This window comes from Ursus arctos, unplaced genomic scaffold, assembly GCF_023065955.2.
Source record: "Ursus arctos isolate Adak ecotype North America unplaced genomic scaffold, UrsArc2.0 scaffold_27, whole genome shotgun sequence".
NCBI classification, from domain to species: domain Eukaryota; kingdom Metazoa; phylum Chordata; class Mammalia; order Carnivora; family Ursidae; genus Ursus; species Ursus arctos.
Window position 1 is genome coordinate 12,959,250 of NW_026622952.1, and position 22,254 is coordinate 12,981,503.

A 22,254-nucleotide genomic window follows, 5' to 3' on the forward strand; every position below is an offset into this window, starting at 1 on the left:
CGGGCTCCCTGTTTGGCGGGGAGCCTGCTTCTCCTTCTCCCTCTGCCTGCCGCTCCCCCTGCTCATGCTCTCTATCAAATAAATAAATAAAATCTTAAAAAAAAACATATAAAGTAACACTTCTCCAGGTAATCACATGGAGGCTGCATTTTAGCAGAAAGAAACAGCTGACCCTTGAACACATTTGAACTGCATGTGTCCAACTATACTATACATGGATTTTTTTTTTTTACAGTACGATATCGTAATTGTGTTTTCTCTTACGATTTTCTTTTTCTTTAAGTAAGCGCTACACTCAATGTGGGACTTGAACTCACAACCCTGAGATCAAGAATCACGTGGTCTACTCATTGAGCCAGCCAGGCACCCCTCTCCTATGATTTTTTTTTTTTTGAGAGAGGGAGAGAAAATCTTAAGCAGGCTCCATGCCCAGCATGGAGCCCGATGTGGGGCTCGATCTCACAACCCTGAGATCATGACGTAAGCTAAAATCAAGAGTCAGGGGGCGCCTGGGTGGCACAGCGGTTAAGCGTCTGCCTTCGGCTCAGGACGTGATCCCGGCGTTATGGGATCGAGCCCCACGTCAGGCTCCTCCACTATGAGCCTGCTTCTTCCTCTTCCACTCCCCCTGCTTGTGTTCCCTCTCTGACTGGCTGTCTCTATCTCTGTCGAATAAATAAATAAATAAAATCTTAAAAAAAAAAAAAAATCAAGAGTCAGATGCTTAACCAACAGAGCCACCCAGGTGCCCCTCTTATGATTTTCTTAATAACATTTTCTTTTCTCCAGCATACTTTACTGTAAAAATTTTATATATAACACATATACGAAATACATGTTAACTGTTTATGGTATTGGTAAGGCTTCGGGTCAAGGTCAACAGTAGGTTATTAGTAGTTTTTAGGGAGTTACAAGTTGCACTTGGATTTTCCACTACACAGGGGGTCACCACCCCAACCCCCAAGTTGTTCAAGGGTCAACTGTACTGTCCTGGGCTTTCTAAGACCTTAGCTGACTCTCAGTTATGATGCTAATTTGCAGCCGTAGAACTTTGCTTGGCCTTAATTTCTTCATCTATAAAATGACATTCAGTAAGATGATCTGTAAGCTTCCTTTATTATTGTTATTGTTTTTTTGTGATAAAAAATACATAACATTAAGTTTACCAACTCAACCATTTCTAAGGATACAATTCCATAGTGTTCCGTCTATTCACACTGTTGTGCCGTCTATCTCCAGAACTTTACTTCTTGCAAAACTGAAACTCTATAATCATTAAACAACTCCCACTTCCTTCTGCCCTCAACCCTAGCAACCACCATTCTACTTTCTGTTTTTATAAGTTTGACTACGCTAGATACCACATATTAGGGGAATCATAATATTTTTCTTTTTGTGACTGGTTTATTTCATTTGGCATAATGTCCTCAAAGTTCATGCATGTTGTAGCCTGTGTCAGAACGTCCTTCCTTTTAAGGTTGAATAATATCCCATTGCACAGATAAACACATTTTGTTTATTCATTCATCTGTCAACGGACACTTGGGTTGCTTCACTCTCTGGGCTTTTGTGAATAATGCTGCCATGAACATAGGTGTGCAAATATCTTTGATACGTTTTCTTTTAATGCAAACAACTTAGTAAATTTTTTTGACTGAGTGTTATTAATCCAACACCACCTTCTGATCATGTGAAATTGATTTCCAGAACAAGAAATTAACCTGACCGCCTTTTCAATTTAATTAATATTTATATTTAAGCCTGCATGTTTCCTTTTAAGGCACCTGATACCATCTACCACTTCATGATGAAAATACCAGCCAGTCCGATCAAATCAAAATCATTATCCAGTGGCAGCTGGTAAGGACATACAGCCCAAATCACATAGCTTCTATGCAGTTCCATGCAGAACAGACCAGCTGACCTCTACAGGCCTTACACCCTAGTCTTTAATGACCACATAAGAGAATAGTCTCAGGGTAGATTTTTTAAAAGATTAACATCAAGCAAAGGGAAGGGAAAAGGAAAGAATTTACCTTATCGTGCCGTATCATCAGTGAGGTCTTTGAACCCAGAGCGGAGAGAATCCCGGCTATCTCTACAGCAATGTACCCTGCACCAACAATGACACTGCGGCTAAAATGAGAGAGAGGGTTAATATGCTCAAATACACTTTTTTTGGAATAAGTTTAGATTTATGGAAAGGTTGAAAAGACAGTACAGAGGTGTCCTGTATCCACTCTGTCCAGCTTTTCTGCAAGTTAACATCTTGCAAAACCACGGCACACTGGTCAAAACTAAGAAATGGGCGTTGGCACATTGCTACTGACTAAATTCCAGACTCTATTCAGACTTCACCAGCTTTTCCATTTATTTCCTTTAGCTGCTCCGAGGTTCAATCCTGGATGCCACACTGCACTTTTATGTAGAAAATATTCCTTTGTAGAAGAGAAATACATTTTTAGTCATTAAAAGTTCTTCAGCCTCAGGGCGCCTGGGTGGTGCAGTTGGTTGAATGTCTGACTCTTGGTTTCGGCTCAGGCGTGACCTCAGGGTGGTGATCTCGGGGTCGTGAGATGAAGCCTGTGTCGGGCTCCATGCTCAGCGCAGTCTGCTTATATGATTCTCTCTCCCTCTCCTTCTGCCCCCTCCTCCACACTCACTCTCTCAAATAAATAAATCTTAAAAAAAAAAAAAAAAGTTCTTTAGCCTCATTTCTTTGGAGAGGAAACAAAAAAACCTTTGAAACTAGAGATGATTTTTTTTTTTAAAGATTATACTTATTTGAGGCGGGAAAGAGAGAGAAGGATCATCGGGGAGGGGCAGAGAGAAGCAGACTCCCTGCTGAGCAGGAAGCCCGATGCGGGGCTCGATCCCAGGACTCAGAGATCATGACCTACCTGAGCCAAAGGCAGACACGGAACTGACTGAGCCACCCAAGCGCCCCTAGAGATGATTCCTTGTGAGTGATCTTTTCATCTAAAACTAAAACTGGCAACACTCACCATGACTCTTCCCTGCTCAGAACTTCTCCTTGATCACTATTGCTTTCTACCAACCTTTGCAGTAGGTTAAAGGCCAATGAAAACAAGCCATTTGAGTTATAGGATAGATCTGAATTAAAAGTAGACTCCCTGCATAAATTTTGGTCTAAGAAGGCATCTTAAGCACTAGATAAATGCTGACGAAGGTCTGGATCAGTGATGGAGAAGCCAAGCCTGGCCCTAGGGCAATAAGGATTACTTCCATGCAGCCTGGAGCATTAATGCCCCTTAGCCGGAGCCCCCCAGTTCAGGGCTGGGGTCCTCTACCATCGTTACAGTGCTTGGACAAGAAGCAAGCAATCCGGGAAGAACAAAGGAAACCTTTCTTTACTACCTTCCAAAGGTAAGGTATCCATGTGGTGAGTCTGTGCCATCAGAGGGGTCTGGTCTAGACAGAGGACAAAGTGTGAACCCAAACAGCTGCAAGTCAGCTTCTCTTACAACCCAGGATTTGAAAAGAGAAATGTTTACATAGTCTAGAACTATGAAATAGCTCTTCCATCTCGACCTCCGTCTTTCCTATTATATTTGACCGCTTCTCCTTTCTTTGGGTCTTCCCTCCTTTTCTTCTTTCCTTTATCCATCTTCTCTCTCTTCCGCAAACATTTACTGTTAATACTTTGGTGAAGCATCACCTTACGCGGGGTGGGTGGCGGTCCCTGCCCTGGGGTGGGCCCAAACACAGAGATGAACAGTCCATGCAGGGCAGAGGGCTCAAAAAAGGCTCTGGGTTCCTGAAAGATGAGTAGCTCTCATAGGGATTGATGGATCCTTTCCAAGCAAAGGGGAACACAGAAGAAAGAGGTGTAAAACAAGTTGGCTTCTTAGAGAACTGTAAGCTCAGCGTTTGTTCTCAGCTCCCAGAGGCACCTTTCTTCCACTTCTTATTACAGAAGCATTCACTGGACATGATCTTACACCTCCAAGTCCCAAAAGCGCTTCTCATCGTTTAGGGCCCTCGGAACTATTTGGACCCCAGCATTTCACAGGGTCGATACTCTGCCCTCTACCCAACCATAAGCCCAGTGAGGTCAAAAACTGAATCCTATAGCCCACAGCACAGGGTACCTTGACTACAGAATCTGCTCTATTCCCCAATTATTTACTTATTTACTAACGTAACAATGATAAAGGAATCTTAAAGGAAGAAGAAGGGATGCCCGGGTGGCTCATTCGGTTAAGCATCTGACTCTTGGTTTTGGCTCAAGTCATGATCTTGTGGTTGTGAGATCGAGCCCAGCGTCAGGCTCTACCCTCAGTGTGGAATCTGCTTTGAATTCTTTTTCCCTCTCCCTCCCCCTCTGCCCTTCCCCGCTTACGCACATGTGCGTGCCCGTCTCTCTCTAAAATACATAGAGACTTAAAAAAAAAAGAAGAAAGCAAAAAGTTGTTCGTTCATTCCTACGTCCCCAGAGTCTTTTGTTCCTAACATACATAAAGTCACTTACTAAACTTGTATGGCTAGCATTTTAAATATATTAAAACAAATGATCTGAGTTTTAAATCATTTATTTTAAAATACTTAATGGACAGGTATCTATAAAGAAGCTTCTACGAGGGTGAGTCTCGATTGACTTGTATCATCCAAACATGACAAGTCCTGACCACATTTCTGGAAACATTCTCCCATGTGTCATCATTCAACCCAAAAACCAAACAGGACATGGTGGATCATGAGGAATGAAAGGCTGCTCTCGGACGCAGCTGCGTGCCCTGCAGACGGCAAATCTAAACAGACTGTGCGTCCCTCGGAATCAGAAGAGTGCCAGCTCCCAGTGTCTTCACGGGAAGTTTCCGCGGCAGTTACGAAACTCAAAGAAGCCCTCTTGCTCCTGCTTCACCGTCTGCGGCTCCAGGTGAACTAAGGTACGGACATGGAGTATTCGTCACCCTCCATGAAGGCCTTTACCAAAACAGAGGATGAAGGCCCCAAACAGGATTGGCAGTGCTGCGAGGGAGCGGCAGCGTTGAGCAATACTGATTCCAGAGTCAGTGCTACTCAGACGGAGATAAAGGCCAGTCCTGAACCAAACGGTCCCTCCTCCAGCTCCGAGGTATCTCGTGAGCACACGGAGGCTCCCTCCAACCTAGAAAGCCCGCCACTGGCAGCTTCTTCCAATCAGAGAAGCAATCTTCCTCAGTGGATTTTTTTTCTGCGTATCTAAATCCGTAACGGACGTTTACTAAGGGTGTTTGCCCAAACACACCTCGAGGACAAACTCAGAAAACCTCTTTTGTGACAGTGACAGAGCCTTTATTTATGGGGGTTCCCTCTGCACTCGCTGCTCTGGAAGCCAGAATCAGTTACCGGAGACATATCGGCAGCTGAGGCTGTATTAAAGCTGAAGAAAGATGATGGTCTTAGGACCCCACTATTTCTACTTCAAAACCACCCTGTATTTGATTCTGGTCCTAAAAACTGTCAAGAAAGATCTGAGTCAGGGGGCGCCTGCGTGGCTCAGTGGGTTAAGCATTTGGCTCTTGATCTCGGCTCAGGTCGTGATCTCAGGGTTGTGAGACTGAGCCCCACGTCGGCTCTGCACTTGGCGGGGAGCCTGCTTCTCTGCCTCTCCCCCTGCCCTTCCCTGTTCTCTTTCTCACTCGAATAAATAAATAAATCTTAAAAAACAAAAAACAAAAAAACTGAGTTGTTCACTGGGGTATTAGTGGGTGAGATACCCAAGATCATAAAAAAGAGAAGCAGGTGAAGAAAATTCAAGCAATGCCTGCATTTAACGGCTGGAAGTGGGAGGTAGAAGAAATGTTAGCTGGAGAGACTGAGGAAGAATGAACAGCTTACCCAGGCAATTCTTCCAGTTGGAAAAATCCATCACTGGTTATTCCTAGGCTGGCACCTACGGAGAAAAATGCATGCAGATCACACACACTGAGCTTCCTCTCGTAAAACAATATCAACATTTCGTAGAGGACCCAGATGCCTTCTCTGCCATCGTGCACTGTTTTGACAAGTTTTGTCAAAGTCTCCACTTGGGAAGCTGCCAACCCAGTCTTCCCTGAGTGCACACTTTCGTTTTCTCTCTAGAAATAAGAGCAGTGACGACCACCTATCACATTTCTCTGAGGAACGAAGATCTTCTCGGCTCTCGTGAAGAGATTCTGCTGGCTGTTTCATTCTCCTGTCCCCAAATGCAGGCCTGAGCCCCTCGGCTCAGCCTTGGCTCTGTGTTTTTCTTCAAAGGTTTCCACCAACTCACCCCTCACTGTGGAGGCCTTCCAAATATGCCAGTTTTGACCTTCTCCCCAAGTTCCAGTCCCATATTTCTAACTGCCCTGCTATATAATTCTACTTTGCTTCAAACTCAGTATGTTTAGAACTGAACCTTAACTTGATGTCCCAACCGTATCCCTCTCTCAAGTTTACCACTTCAGTTAAATGGACCATCTTCCACCAATAATCTAAAGGAAATCCTGAGTTGTCAATCTAGGATTCCTTCTCTCAATGCCCCCCACACAATATTTCATCAATTAATAAAAATATTGCACTTTGCCAAATTCAAGGTACCATGATTAAAGGACACATCCAGGGGTGCCTGGGTGACACAACTGATTAAGTGTCCAACTCTTGATTTCAGCTCAGGTCATGGTCTCAGGGTCGTGAGATCAAGCCCCACATCAGGCTCCACCTTCAGCGTGGAGTCTGCTTGAGATTCTCTCTCTCCCTCTCCCAGCCCCTCCTGCTTATGCTCTCTCTCTCTAAAATAAATAAATAGGGACGCCTGGGTGGCTCAGTCAGTTAAGCGTCTGCCTTTGGCTCAGGTCATAATCCCAGGGTCCTGGGATCAAGTCCTGCATTGGTCTCCTTGCTCAGCGGGGAGTCTGCTTCTCCCTCTGCCTGCTGCTCCCCCTGCTTGTGCACTCTTGCTCTCTCTGATAAATTCATTCTTTAAAAAAAATAAATAAATCTTAAAAAAAAAATGAAGGACACATCCTGATTTCAGATGTGATGAATATACTTTTTAAAAATATGTCCTGGAATCAATGAAATACGGTAGCTGATTTTTCCTTCTGAGGCTGTTAGGCCTGTCCTCCTCTCTCATGCCTGGCCCACAGCAGCGGCTCAGTAACCATCGCAGAACTGAGCTGCTCCTTTACAGGTCAGATGCTAATGCTGGCATTCAGAACCATATTGTCACCTCCCATACATTCTACTGCGACAGCTTTCTATACTGATCTCCCTCCTCTGTGAGTCACTGTCAGATTAGTTTTCTAAAATTATCGCCTAGATCTTGTCACAACCCTATTTATAAGCTAACAGTTATCTGACCCAGTTGTCGGGAATTGTAGAAATTCCTTCATTTGACTTTCTAAGTCTCCACCATCCGGCCCCAGCTTAATCAATGTGCCCCCAGAACTTAGTACTGGAAAAACTGGTAAAATTGGCTGAATATCTTTTGAAGACATCTTTATCACCCACTGGTTCTTTCGGTCTTCCTCTTCCTCGGCACGTACCACTCAATTGGTGAGCCACCTTTCCTGGGAAGTCTTTTTGGTTGATGCCATCCCACAGTAATCTGTCCCACCTGTGAGCACCCCAAGCCTCACTGTCTAGAAATAATCTTGGAACACTGACCTTTTATTCTATTTCTTTGCACTTGTTTTTATTATGTTTTAAATTAATAAATGTATATATTTTAAATTTTCAAAAAGCACAGCAGAGCATCTAGTGAAAAGCAGAAGTCTTTCCCACCCCCAGCCTCTAGTCCTCTCCTTAGAGGGAGTCAGCATGACACGGCTTTGAGTATCTTCCCAGAGATATGCCAGTGCATACAGACAGTCTCCCTGCCTTTTGAAAAAGACACGAATTGCAGCATACTATACACGCCGTTCCACACCTTGCTTTTTTTTCATTTATCAATCAATCTTGGAGACTATTTCATATTAGGATGCTTCTGTCCAATCTTTCAACTAAATTTTAAGGTCCTTGAGAACAGTATCTTACTATCTTTTACAGTAGTTGCTCTTGACCTTTGAGGGGTCATGAACCCCCCTTTAAAAATTGGTGAAAAGTTTTGGATCCTCTCCGCAGAGAGAACAAAATACATAAATGCATATATATTCAAAATTTCCCATCTAAATTCAGGTTAGTCATGGATCTTAGGAGGCCAATCCAGGGAGAATACAAAATACGTATAAGCTATGATCACCGCCCAAAAAGATCTTATAATCTAGCTGGGGAGAAAGACACGAACCATGTTTCTTATGTGAGAATAAGGCAGTATGTTCATGGCTTATCCTTGTGGTGTATAAAATACAAGAGTGAATAGGACTATCTGAAATTCCTTACTGCTTTAATTCTGTAATTCTCTATGTGAGAGAGAAAACTACACATACCAAGAAGGCTTAACAGGTCATTAAGTTACATCCGTACAAGATTTCACTTCCTTGAACAAAACAGTAACTATAGAACGTATCTTATAAATAACCACCCATGTGACAAATCCAGGTGGGTCACCATCTCTGTCATGCTGAGAAGGAAAGGATGAGATCCTTTGCTGATCTTTCTCCCTGTGTTACCTGTAGGATGTGTGAGCTTGGAGCTGGAAGAAATATCTTTCTCTGCCCCAGTACTAGGCACCAGTGAAGCCAATTACATTTAGGTTCTGCAGAGACCTTCTCTCATGGCCATGTGGCCTTGTCCAAGAGAAAGACCTGGAACTGGCAGATCCCCTGGCACGGTGTATAAGGCTGAAGACAACAGTATACTCCGCTTGACTGTTAACAACAAGTATTTGCCTTGAGAAGACTCACCGGGGATCTGGCTCTCCTGAGGACGTGAGGGCACGCCACCTGTGGCAATCAGGATGTGAGGAGCAGTGTATTTTTTCCCATTGACCTCTATTGTGGGCTCGGGATCGCACGTGAATGCTGCGTGGCCATGGATGATTTCTATATGGGACTGGAGAAGGGACCGTGACATTAGCCTGTGCTCAAGATACAAGAAAAACACCTGGGGCAACGTATCAGCTCTTTCCATTTCTCCACGGAGGATATCTGGATTTGAGGTTGGCTGATGCCAAGACAACTTAATAATGTCTGAGTTTCTGCAGAACATCCGTTCACTGACACTCAGGTAAGGGGCTTGCCATGTGACGCTGGAAGTGTGCCGTAAGAAGAAATAAAGATGCTATCTGGGCCAAAATCCAGGGACCAAAAAAATATGTGCCAGTCACCTCCACAGGGAGAAACCCTCCATCTCTGTCCCCAGGAGTTGAGCGAGGAAGTCCTCCTCACTTGCAATGAAAGCACACTGAAGAATGGTGTGTCTGCAGGAGGGACAGAAGGCTCAGAAAGACAAAAGGATAACGGTGAAGGAAATAGAGGCAAAAACAGAGGGAAATGCAATGCTTCTGTTTCCTCAAACAAAATGGAAGAATACCACAAAATGCCACCACAATGAAGTTCTACGCTGGAGATGTTGAGAATTCAGACTCTGATGTCCTGTGTGCTGGGGCCTCTGTTCGGGACCAGCAGGCTGGCTTCTGAAGTCATGATACGTGTATCGGCAAGCAAATGTGGGCAACTTACCAGGACAATGGAATCGTGGGAGCTTAATCCCAAAGGGTGTATTTCAACATTTCAGAACATGCTCGGTTCTGAATTAAGTTATTTCCTCCTTCCCAAACAGCCCTCCAGGCCTGCTCTTCAGATGCCCTGCTTAACCATGCTGAATCAAGATGAGTGCCAGAAGCCGCAAGAAAAACCTTCCTCAGGAGAGAATGGTTTCCCACAGGGTGCCAGACAAAGAGGGGTAGGGGTCAACTGGCAATAATAATCATGTCGGGGAGGAACGGATATAATTTTTATTTTCATTTCCTAAGATACTTGACAGAAAGTTTCCCTTCCTATTCGCAGTTTCTGGTAATTCAAGTAATTCCTTTCCCATAAGGTCACACACAGTAAGTTCGACTACACACCTAGATTTGCGAATATTTAAAAAAAAAAAAAAAAAAAGCTGTTCCCGGAGTGATCTTCCTAGCTCTTCTGCAAAAGTATTTTAGCTCACTCCATTTAAAAAAAAAAATTGACGTGGGTGTTTTAGTATAGCAAGTGGTACCTCTATGCTTATGTCTAACGGTCTTAAAATCTCTTGTCATCAATGTAGAGGGGCCTGAAGGCCCCAAATACTTCCCCCTTGAATTGGGGATTAAAGTCGGAAAATATCACCCTCCAAAAAAATAAACCCAATGAATAAGAATTACTATAAAAATATATGAGGTTAGCCATTTATAGAAGTAACTCAACCCTAAGATTTGGCTTATAAACATGTTGCCAATGAGATTATGGTGGCCCAAAGATCGCCAACAATCTATTGATCTAAATACAATCTAAGCTATGCAGAAATCTTAGAAACTGCAAAGTGAAACCATAAAGGCAAATGAAAGGTGGTGGGATATATACTGCCAAGAAAAGGACAGCTGGGGACGCCTGGGTGGCTCAGTCAGTTAAGTGCCTGCCTTCAGCTCAGGTCATGATCCCAGGGTCCTGGAACTGAGCCTCACGACAGGCTCCCTGCTTGGCGGGGAGTCTGCTTCTCCCTCTGCCCCTCCCCCAGCTCGTTCTCTCTCCCTCTCTTAGAGAAAAAAAGAAAAGAAAAGGGACAGCTGCATGGTGCACCATTTGTCAGTCTCCAGCAGCCCCCAGGGAAGAAGCATGACATTTAAGCACCAAGGCAGAAAAAGCCTCAGACTAGCAAATATATATATATATTTGCTGAAGGTAAACACTTTGCCCAATGCTCTTGATCACACTTCCTTCATAAAAACAACCTTCTGAACCATCGTTTGCTCTCCCGAGCACATCTAGCCACCAAGGACGAGGCTGCTGTGAGCAAATGAACAATAGCAGCTTTCCAGCGAGGCAGTACTTCTGATTTGGATTAATAAGCTTGTGCATTGTCGTATAAATCAGTCACTTATGTTATTGGTTTCTGGAACTAACTGGAGGGCCAGACCTACTCAGGGGACGGCCATCATGGGAGACCTGGTCTACCAATCATGGCACGTGCTGCCCACTCTGTAGAAAAAAGACTGGCCTCCTGAGTCAGAGACTCGCTCCGGCAGGTCAACCTGAAAATCATTAACTGCAAAAGAAATAAAAGAAACAACAAGAGATATGTGCAAAGGCTATGTTTTTGTCTGGCCAGAGTGGGAGCACACTCCAGCAGAGAACAGCTCCTTCTCCAAGCTCCAAGCCCAGCACACTCACCTTGGTTAGATTATTTTGATAGATGGTATTCAGGCGGCTCACATAGGCATCACGCTTTTCTTTTATTACGCTGTAATGAAACTGGAGTCAGTACTGAGAAACAGGATTCTCTTCTTTCAGTTAGCGATTGGGGCATCTGTCCCTGAGCACCCCTATCAGCAGAGAATCACACACACACAGAACAGTCAACAGGAACCCCATGAGTGTCTCTGAAGGCAGTTGCCCCCTCCCCCATGTCCATCCGCTCTGCCATACGTAAGAAGCCTTATTCTACTCCAGGGAGGATGTTCAGGGGGCATCCATAGTATGTCAATTTCCCTCTGCAGAGAAGACAGGGAGAGCTGCTTTGGCAATAGTGCCTAGTACTTAGTGGCCCCTCAATAACTATTTGTTGAATAAATGAATGAATTTCCGAAAATTTTGAAAATTTCGGAAATTTGATGGCTTCTAAAAGTTTATGGCTGTTCCTTAAAAAGTTAAACATAAAATGGCCATTTGAGGGGGGCAGAGTGGGGAAAAAAATAAAAATTTTAAAAAATGAATAAATAAATTAATAAATAAAATTGCCATTTGACCGAGCAATTTCACTTGTAGGTATAGACCCAAGAGAACTGAAAGCAGGGACTAGTAGATCAATGTCCACAGCAGCATTACTCACAGTGGACAAAAGGTGGAAACAACCTCGGAGTCCACTGAAGGATGAATGGATAAACAAAATGTGGTACGAACACGAGGGAATACTTTTCAGCCTTAAAAAGGAATGAAATTCTGACAGATGCCACAACATGGATGAATTCTGAAAACATTATGATAAGTGAAATAAGCCAGGCTTAAAAGGACGAGTATCATATGAAGCACCTAAAATAGGCAAATTCATAGAGACAGAAAATAGGATAGTGATACCAGGGGCTGGGAGGAGGGGAGATGAGTTACTGTCTAATGAGCAGCTTGTTTCTGTTCTGGATGGTGGAAAAGTCCTCGAGATGGATGGTGGCAATGGTTGCACAACACTGTGAATATACTTAATGGCCCTGTATTGACAACTTAAAAATAGCTAATATGGCCTTTGTGTGTCTTTGAAAGCCATTTTATTGAGGTAAGACTGACATACAAAAAACTGTACAAATTTACTGTATACAACCGAGTTTAGAGAGACATATACACCTGTAAAAACAGCATCACAATCATTAGGCCACAGATAGAGCCATCACCTCCCAAACTTTATGTTACATATGTTTTACCACAGTAACACCCTCCCAAAAAAGTTTATGGCTCATTTAATTATGAAAGAAGAAATATTTACATTTGTAAATAGAACCCTCTGAGCATTAATGCTTACCGCCAATTGAATTTACTCTCACAACTCTGGAAGCCGTAATCAGCGTGATCGTGCATGAATTCAGAGTGGACAGCTGTGTTCCACATTACCTGCAAACAAGTAAAAATAGCCACAACAGTAATACATAAGTCCTGAGGAAAGAAAGAAACCACGCATGAAAGGTATCTACATAATAGCAGATAAAAATAACGAACTTTCAACTAAAAATAAAACTAAACATTCTAAAAGTTCGGCAATATGACCAGACAGATATTGTAAGGAAGCTGCTGAAATGTTGCGGGAAATTATTTCTATTAAATTCCTTACTTTATAAACTATAGAAGCAGGATGCTATAAGACTCCCAGTCCTTCCGGTAAAATTTAGTATTGCTTACATCCTCTAAGGTTCAGATTCGTTGAAGCCCTGTCTTCTGTGATTCGTTCTAGGGAATGTTACTGCACCTGTACCTTCAAAGTAAAGTGATTTAGAAGAAGCTATGAGATCAAGTCGAGGACTGAAAACCTTAAGAGAATCAGTCCCTATTACAAACTCAGCACCTCTGAACATGTCCCTGTTAAGGACGTGTGTAATCAGACATCGGGGACTCACAGGTGTGCTGCATCTCTGTGGAATGCAGCCTAAAACCCGTAAAGGGCTTTTATGCCAAGTGATCATCAAGACGACTGAATTCAAGTCGGCATCCGGAACTCTAGATGACAGACAAACTATCACTTTTCTTTATCAGACAAGCCTGAGACTCCATTCTTGACAAGCCTTAGATTCCTTCCTTGTACCGCTCTCCCTTTAGGCCTAAAGATGAGTCACTGATGACCCTGCTGGATTCTGCTCATTTTTTTAAATTGAGGTGAAATTCATATAATACGGAATTAACCATTTTATCTGCTAGATTGTTTTTCTTAAATAATGCATCTAAAAGGTTTGTCAATACTACAAAATAAAATAGGCTATTTTAAGAAACACCACTACACGTCATCCCATCATGAGGTACCATATTTATTGACTTTCGATTCATATTATATATGATGCCATAGCATCAGACACCCTCTGGAGAAGCTCTATATGAACCACATTGGATTTCTAGGCTCATCCTAATTAAGGTAGTAGCAGCCCCATCCATCTGATTCCTTCTCTACTGCTGCCCCACTCCACCCTTCTGGAGGGCAGTTACTCCAGGCTTCGGTCTGTTCACCCAATTACCAACTGATCTTCAAGAAGGCAAAAGCTCTTTGAAGTCAGTAGAGCCCTATGAAAATATAAGGTAAATGTCTTGCACGTGTGATTAGAAGAGAAGGAATAAATGAAACATAATATATGGGAACAAAATATTACAAATTCAGGCTACTGGGCCCAGATAATATTTTTAAATAATGAGGTAGCACCAATCAAAGGATTTACTACCATAACTGGTTTAAAGTACATAAAATCACCTTATCACTGATTCACATAATTCATACATCATAATTGCTCGACTCCAATTAGCACAGATTCCAAAATCAGACCAAAGGGAACGAAAATAATGGAGGAAAAGTGTCCCACAGAATAAAAGAAATTTTCCTATGATTAACAAAACAAAACACACCCCAAAACCCAAACCCACCTACCTATACTAGGGAACAGATTATAAAAAAACCCTCCTGGCATTATACTCAGATATGTGTCACTGAAGAGATTAGGAATATTTGCTTACTCGTTACCAAAAAAAATTCCAGTTTAGAATGTAATCTCAGGAACAAAAGGCTTTAAGTTTAGGATTATAACATGGTTTGAAAGCACATTCAAATGTGGAGTAAAATTATTTGCCGGTATAAGCAAGATGCAGCTTTGGAAAAAGAGCTGCCATGTTTTTCCCTCTTTGTCACAGGTGAAGGACAAGTTCATTCCACGCACCCTACACCACAGATACTAGGAACGAAAACCACCGCAGTTGTTAAGAGAATCCATGAGGCTACAGAATTAAATGGGAATCCTTAAGAAGATTCCATTCAGTAATTTAGATTGAGAAAGAGCCATCCTGTGCAGATGGACCGGTCCTAAGTACCGGACCTAGATATAATCTCACTCACGCACTCCAAGCTAATAAATCAATGCATTGCTTTATCAAAGATGTAAAAGGAGTGTGGAAGGAAGAAGAAATAAAAATTCTACCTTTTTGGGTACACATCCAACATTCACCTAGGGAAAAAAAGGACAAATTTTAGGAATATTAAACTCCAATCATCACACAAACCTGCAAGAAACGAACCCCAAGCATCAACCCCGGAGACTTCCATAAATTCTACATCCCGTTCTACAGTTACTACCTTTTTTCTATTATGGCGTTGTTAAAGATATGAATGTTCTTTTCCTTATATGATGAGGCAGAGAATTTTATTTGTCAGCATTTTCTCAAGAAAAAGTCACTGAGAAAGACAGAGGAAATAATTCCACGTCCAGGGGGCTACGCAATGCAGGGATGGTATAGGTCAGGAGGTGGCCCACGCCTGAACTTGCCCAGAACCCAGAAGTCCGAAGCAGAAGAGAAACAGCAGCATGAGGTAAGAGGACCCACTAGCTGAATAAGGGTAATTGAAACATGTGAGCAGCTGGTGTAGAGGATTTCTGGAAAACTTACTGTGGCATCTGCTAGGTAAAACCCTCAGGATGCCCCTTTGAAAAATTCTCTGGCAGAAATCGACATTACTTTTCAGGACCATAGGACGATGAAGAATCAAGCAGTAAGGTTCAACGGTGCTGTTTTTATACATATATACACACACACACATATATATATGTATATACACACACATATATTTATCTATGTATATGTGTGTATATATGTGTATGTGCATATATGTGTACGTGTATATATGTGTATATATATATACATGCTTATACATATCCGTGCTTATATACTTGCTAGAGACAGACTACAAATTTGATTCTGAGCCTTCTAGCCGTCAAAACACAAACAATTGTAAGATGTCACATAAAAACTAACCCGTTGTTTAAGAAAACAACTATTCATATCCCTCAGACTAGAGAGAAATTCTTCCCAACAGTCCCCGTAAACAAGCTGTGGTATATATTTACATGCAAATTTTTGTTTCCATCTGTTTATTTCCTTTTGATCACATGCTAAAATTTGTAACACGGAAAAAAGGGGTGCCTGGGTGGCTCAGTCATTAAGCGTCTGCCTTTGGCTCAGGTCATGATCCTGGGGTTCTGGGATCGAGCCCCACGTTGGGCTCCCTGCTCAGCAGGAAGCCTGCTTCTCCCTCTCCCTCTGCTTGTGTTCCCTCTCTCGCTGTGTCTCTGTCAAATAAATAAAATCTTAAAAAAAAAGTTGGGTTAAGAGTAAGATTAATTAGACTATAGACCATAATATTGTACTATAATTATGTAACGTGATACTTACATGGACAGTCATGTTATATAAATGTATCAAGGTAACACGCTGTACACCCTAAACTTATGCAAGTGTTGACACATATGTCAAATGAATTCAATAAAAAAATTAAAAGAGTAAGACTGATTAAAACTGCCCTGAGGGTGAAGAAATTTGTACTTGGCTGACTGGGTAAACCCTCAGTGTGCCTTAGCAGAGGAGCTGGCTGCAGAAGGAAAACTAGAATGACCTCACTCTTTTGAAGGGCAAATTAGAGACCCACTCAGCTCTGGAAACCTGTCATGTAATGTGTATTCCTGATACCCTTTAATCTTATAAATGCTGACTGGGAGGTATTGGGTGACATCTTGGCCATTACAATGAAGTTATGAGATTTAAAAAAAATTTTTTTTGGAGAGAGAGAGAGCATGAGTGGGGGTGGAGGGCTGGTGTGAAGATCAGGGGGAGAGAGAGAATCTTAAGCAGGCTCCATGCCTAGAGCAGAGCCTGATGTGGGGCTTGATCTCATGAACCTGAGATCATGACCTGAGCCGAAATCAAGATGAGGTCTCAAATGTGTATCCTTAAAAAAATCAGTATGTTCACTCATGCCTGTTGGCATGGACTAAAGACTGAATATTTAAATACTGGTGGCTTCTGGACATAATTTATATCAGGCGCTTATAGCTCTGCTGATCATGACCATACGGAACTAGGTTGGCTCCCCATAAGCCCAAAGAATACAGGCCTACTTCTTACAGAATGCTTTCTGGGCATCCTGCAGAGAAATCTGAACTACATACGTATGCACTTACCAAGGGATTTTATATGAAATGCTAGAGTAAAAGAAACCTGCCCAAATCTCATTGAGATCTCCAAGATTTGAAAAAGAAGGTCTTAGGAATAGTCACCTGCTATTCTTTTACTTGCAGCATACCTCCTGCAATTTCATTATAATCCTATTATTTCCCATTATTCTGCACTCAGGAATTATAAAGGAGTGAGTTATGTTTCTCTACAGTTTCAAGCTATCTGTCATTTGGAGGTTTTTCTCCTAGAAAGAGACAGGTCATATACTATCTAGTTGTATCTTGGATCTTTTATGAGATTTTGCTACAATAAGGATTCAGAAGGCAACAGAAGTGGGAACTCATAGGATTGAGAGAACGATGAAGAATTCAAGCCTCATAAAATAAAGGAATCACCTACACTAGCATTACAAGCAGGCTATTCAGAAAGCACTTTATATTAGCAATTAGAATAATGTATGGCTTTCTCCCTACGCTGCCCTGCCATCTGTCTAAGCAGAGGATATGCTATTTCTCAACTCCCAAGTATTGGAGTTATGGAAATAGAAGGAATGAGCAAATTCTAAGGAAGGAGGAAGACAGGTGTTTCCTATGTGGTAGAAGAGAGGAAGGCAGCTGAATCTCAGCCCCTTGGTGGCAATGATTTTATCATCAGACCTGCTTTTCCCAGTTCATCCGGCTGGCAGAGGGCTTCCCGGTCCCTTCTATGCACAACTCTATACCCTGCAGTTCGCAGCTTAAGTTCACCAAGAGGCTTCAATGAAGACAGACTCCAAAACCAATTTCTCCAAAAGCACAGATGATTTCAATACACTAAATAAATACACTCCATTTGTCCTACAGTCAACCTTCTCCAGCTTCCCAGGAACCTTTAAAAGCAATTTAAATGGTCATAAGGCACTAAATGTTCTGAACCACTCTCAGACATCATCAATTTATTCCTCATGTGCATTTGATGTTATCTGAAAGTTATTTAAGGCAATTTTTTAAAAAGTTGGGGGCATGCTTCTTCTAAGGGCCAAGATGGCCTTTTACTCCTGCCAAGTGTTATGACTAACTTTGGTTTGCTTTTTAGAAGTTTTTGCCTTTTTTCCCTTCCAAAGTGTTTTAACTTGCAACCATTCATTCATTCAGAAGTACTGATTAAGGATTCATTCACTTGTGTCAGGCATTATGCAAAACAAAGCCCTAAATAGTTATAGTTAGTCCTTATTCTCATGGAGCTTCCAGTTCCAACCAGAGTCTCAGCCTATCCAAGATGCGGACTCAAGGGTCGGCAGCAGAATCACTCCATTCCCTAACATAATCACTCCATTCCCTGAAGCCTTGGGCTAGAAATCAGAGGAAGAGGAGGGTGGAAAACTGTGACCTTTTTGGGCCAAAGAGTCTATATTCCAGCACAGTACACTTTGGGTCTGGGATTGGGCTATAACTGAAAAGAAGCCCATGACCTTGAAAAACAACTCACCCTGGGGCGCCTGGGTGGCTCAGATGATTAAGCTGCTGACTTGATTTCTGCTCAGGTCATGATCTCGGGGTCCTGGGATGCAGCCCTGTGTCAGGCTCCCCGCTCGTATGCTTTTCTCCCTCTCCCCCTGCTCCCTCTGTCTCTCTCTCTCTCTTTCAATTAATCTTAAAAAAAAATAAAATAAAAGAAAGAAGGAAATACAGCTTGCCCTATTTTGACAGATCCTAGTAATAGGCCTCCAGGCCTTTCCATTGATTTTATTTTATTTTATTTTTTTTAAAGATTTTATTTATTTATTTGGCAGAGAGACAGCCAGCGAGAGAGGGAACACAAGCAGGGGGAGTGGGAGAGGAAGAAGCAGGCTCTCAGCAGAGGAGCCTGATGTGGGGCTCGATCCCAGAACGCCAGGATCACGCCCTGAGCCGAAGGCAGACGCTTAATGACTGAGCCACCCAGGCGCCCCTCCATTGATTTTAGAAGCCTGGTTACACTTCAGCACAACACAACTGATGACCAGATGCCTCTGACTTGGAAGGGAAGAAAACAGCCATATTATCAACAGAGCTGGGGAAGCCAGGGGTGGAAAGCTCTGCACAGTCACGCTCAACCCTTCTTCCTCTCTAGATGACAAGTGCAGTAGGTTGTCAGAAAGAACGTAAGCATAGAGTCAGACAGACACGAGTGTGAATCCCAACCTTCCCTCCCCCTTACTGGCTGTTGGTGGGTAAGTTTCTAAACCTCTGAGCTCAGTTTCTTATTCCATAAAATGGGAATGGTACTACAGAGGATTTGAGAAGGTGAGAGAGAATGTGAATAAAGCACCTCTTTTCTAATTTATGATAGGCCTGATGATGACATGGACTCCCCTGAATTATTTCTGCAGTCGGCTGGATCCCCAAGCTCACAAAAGGCTTACTGAAAAGGGAGGAGACACACTCCCTTGGTGGCTGGCTCCCTTTCAGGAATGAGTCAACTGACGGCAGGAAGCCTGCCTCCCAGGCTGGGACACCAGCGTAATGGGTTCTGACGGCTCTGACTTCCCAGGGGTCCACGTAACCGATAAGACCTAACACACACAGGGGCGCCTGGGTGGCTCAGTCGTTAAGCGTCTACCTTCGGCTCAGGGCGTGATCCCTGGATCCTGGGATCGAGCCGCGCACTGGGCTCACTGCTCTGCTATGAGCCTGCTTCTTCCTCTCCCACTCCCCCTGCTTGTGTTCCCTCTCTCGCTGGCTGTCTCTCTCTGTCAAATAAATAAATAAAATCTTAAAAAAAAAAAAAAAAAGACCTAACACATACAACACTTTCCACCTGGCAAATTTCCCTGCAGAGCCCTCATTCCCCGGGGCGGGGGGGGGGGGGCATTAACCAATGATAAGCCTTAGAGACAAGTTTCTCCCATTCCTAAGTACACCCCACGCCAGAGACACTCCAGAAGCTTTGCCTCCTTTGCAATCTGACAATCCATCTCTAAGAACTCCCTGTCCCGACCTGGTTCAGTTGGCCTGCCAGCATTGGCTCACAGGGAAGACAGGGGCCTCTCCCAAGAAGGACAGAACATGGGGAGAGTCTGATGATACATGTGGCAAAATTCAGGGGCTTCACCATGTTTCTAGGCCAGGCCCTCTCCCCTTCAGTTCTGCCTAGATAGGTAAAAACTTCACATTGCCCATGTCGATGGTAAAATGAGGATTTGGTCCATTGACAATTGCACCTGTCAAGAATGCCACCTGAGCTTAACAGCAAACTTCCTTTTTGGGTTCCCTGCTTTTGTCTCCTATCAGAGTTTGACAGTTTCCTGTTTTCTTTTTTTTGCAACCTACCATCTAGTTCAAAACTGGTATGAGGACAGAGCACTTAGAATAGGCTGGGCCAGTCATCAAACACTAAGCAAAACCCTATCAACTCATCAACAGATTCTTTCAGCAACTGTATCCTGAACACCTACTTAGTGCATGCCTGACCGTCCTGGCGGTTGGATTAGGTAAGGAGACCAGAAGAAAGATCCCTGTCTTTGTCAAGTTTCATCTGCTTCACACCAACAGTGATTGAAAGAGACAACTTGGCCCTGTGCCTTTACGACTCTGATGCCAGTTCCAAAGTCTGTATTTTTTTGCACACCATCATGCAATTAACTCAATTCTGACACTATCTACCTAGAGATAGCATCAGATCCCACAGACTGGGGGTTTGGTCCTTCAAGCCTGCTGGCCGTCCCTACGGCAATGCCAATCACAAGTCCAGTTGTCACCTATGCCCCAAACCAACTCTCGGAGGTTCCAACAACGCCCCTCTCGGGTTGGATTAATTGCTAGAGTGGCTCACGGAAATCAGAGGAACATTTTATCTACTAGATTACCAACTTACTATAAAAGGATGTAACCCAGGCACAGGCAGGTGGAAGAGAAGCACAGGGAAAGGTGTGTGGGAAGGCTAGGGGCTTCCAGGGATACACCACTCTCCCCCAACCTCCACATGTTTGCCAAACCCAGAAGCTCTCTGAACCCCAACCTTTTGGGTTTTTTTCTCTTTTCAAAGATTTGCTTATTCATTTTAGAGAGACAGTGTGTGTGAGCAAGAGGGGCAGAGGGAGAGGGAGAGAATCTGAAGCAGACTCCCCACCGAACGTGGAGCCTGAGATCATGACCCCAACTGAAACCAAGACTCAGACACTCAACCAAGTGAGCCACCCAGGCGCTCCCTTTTGGGTTTTTAATGAACCTTCTTTTACATAGGCATGATAGATTAAGTCATTGGCCACTGGTGACTGATTCAACCTCCAGCTTCTCTTCCTTCTCTCCTCCCTAGAGGCCAGGGTGGGGTAGGGGGATGAAATCCCAACCCTCAAATCACAAGGTTGGTTCTCTAGCCAACCAGGTCTCATCCTTAGGTTCTTTCCAAAAGTCACCTCATTAACATAAACTCAGGTGTGGTTAAAAACAAATGAAATATTCATTTGTTATAAATATCAAGATACCTTTATTACTCTTATCATCCACCAAAGGGTTTTAGGAGCTCTGTGCCATGAATGGGGACCAAGACCAAATATACATTTTTTAATCATAAATCATAATCATACCTTGACACATATTAAACATCCAATATCCATCCATGTCTTTACCTTCCAATTTCAGATTTCAATTAAAGATTAGGACTGGGAGGCATCTAGCTTTAGAAAGAAAGAAAAAAGTATTCCGTGTAAAGCAGAATATAAAGCAAGAAAATGAAATGATACAAGAGATATCAACAATGGCTGGAATTAAAATCATTTTGGCTTGGGGTGCCTGGGTGGCTCAGTCGGTTAAGCATCTGCCTTTGGCTCGGGTGGTGATCTCAGGGTCCTGGGATCGAGCCCTGCATCGGATTCTCTGCTCAGCGGGGAGTCTGCTTCTCCCTCTCACTCTCCCTCTGTGTTCTCTTTCTCTCTCAAATAAATAAATAAAATCTTTAAAATAAAATAAAATCGTTTGGCTCAAAACTTAGCTAAGCAGAACATGAGATTAATGTGGACCTCTCAATCCCAGGTGTCAAATTTATTTTATTTTATTTTTTAAGACTTATTTATTTATTTTAGAGAGAGCGAGCGAGCACAAGCTGGGGGAGGGGTGGAAGGAGAGGGAGAAAAAGAATCTCAAGCAGACTCCCCCTTGAGCATGGAGCCCGACAAAGGGCTTGAGCCAAAATCAAGAGTTGTATGCTTAACCAACTGAGCCACCCAAGTGCCCTGTTACTCTGAGGCATCCAGGGGGAACCCACAAATAGCTACACGAGACAAAACTTCTTCTGGACCGTCAGTTCTCTACCCCCTGATGCCCACAACAGTGATGTCTGGCCCCACATCTCCTGCTCCCCCCCCCCACAAGAAAAGGACCTAGGATCCTACATCCTCATTCCATATCTAATGTTGTAACACTGAGTGAATAAAATGGTTATTAAATTATAAGGTCATTAGTCTTTCCACAAAATTCCTTCAATCCCACTCTACAAGAAACATTCTCTGTTA

The 22,254-nt window shown here is 43.1% G+C and overlaps 1 protein-coding gene across 2 annotated transcripts in view; it reads right to left on the reverse strand.

The window, feature by feature from the left end:
- The window catches only part of GSR (glutathione-disulfide reductase), a 44,500-nt gene that overhangs the window by 13,986 nt on the left and 8,260 nt on the right, over positions 1 to 22,254 (reverse strand). The window contains exons 1-7 of one of the 2 annotated variants that reach the window (XM_048226262.2): positions 21,331 to 22,059; positions 14,756 to 14,782; positions 12,610 to 12,698; positions 11,271 to 11,340; positions 8,814 to 8,961; positions 5,845 to 5,899; positions 2,037 to 2,136 (exon numbers count right to left, since the gene is read on the reverse strand). In XM_048226262.2, the coding sequence (XP_048082219.1) occupies positions 2,037 to 2,136; positions 5,845 to 5,899; positions 8,814 to 8,961; positions 11,271 to 11,340; positions 12,610 to 12,698; positions 14,756 to 14,782; positions 21,331 to 21,360 (519 nt within the window). In that variant the 5' untranslated portion in view covers positions 21,361 to 22,059. Of the gene's footprint in view, positions 1 to 2,036; positions 2,137 to 5,844; positions 5,900 to 8,813; positions 8,962 to 11,270; positions 11,341 to 12,609; positions 12,699 to 14,755; positions 14,783 to 21,330; positions 22,060 to 22,254 lie in introns of those variants that run through there. The other variant, XM_048226261.2, reaches the window with a different exon arrangement.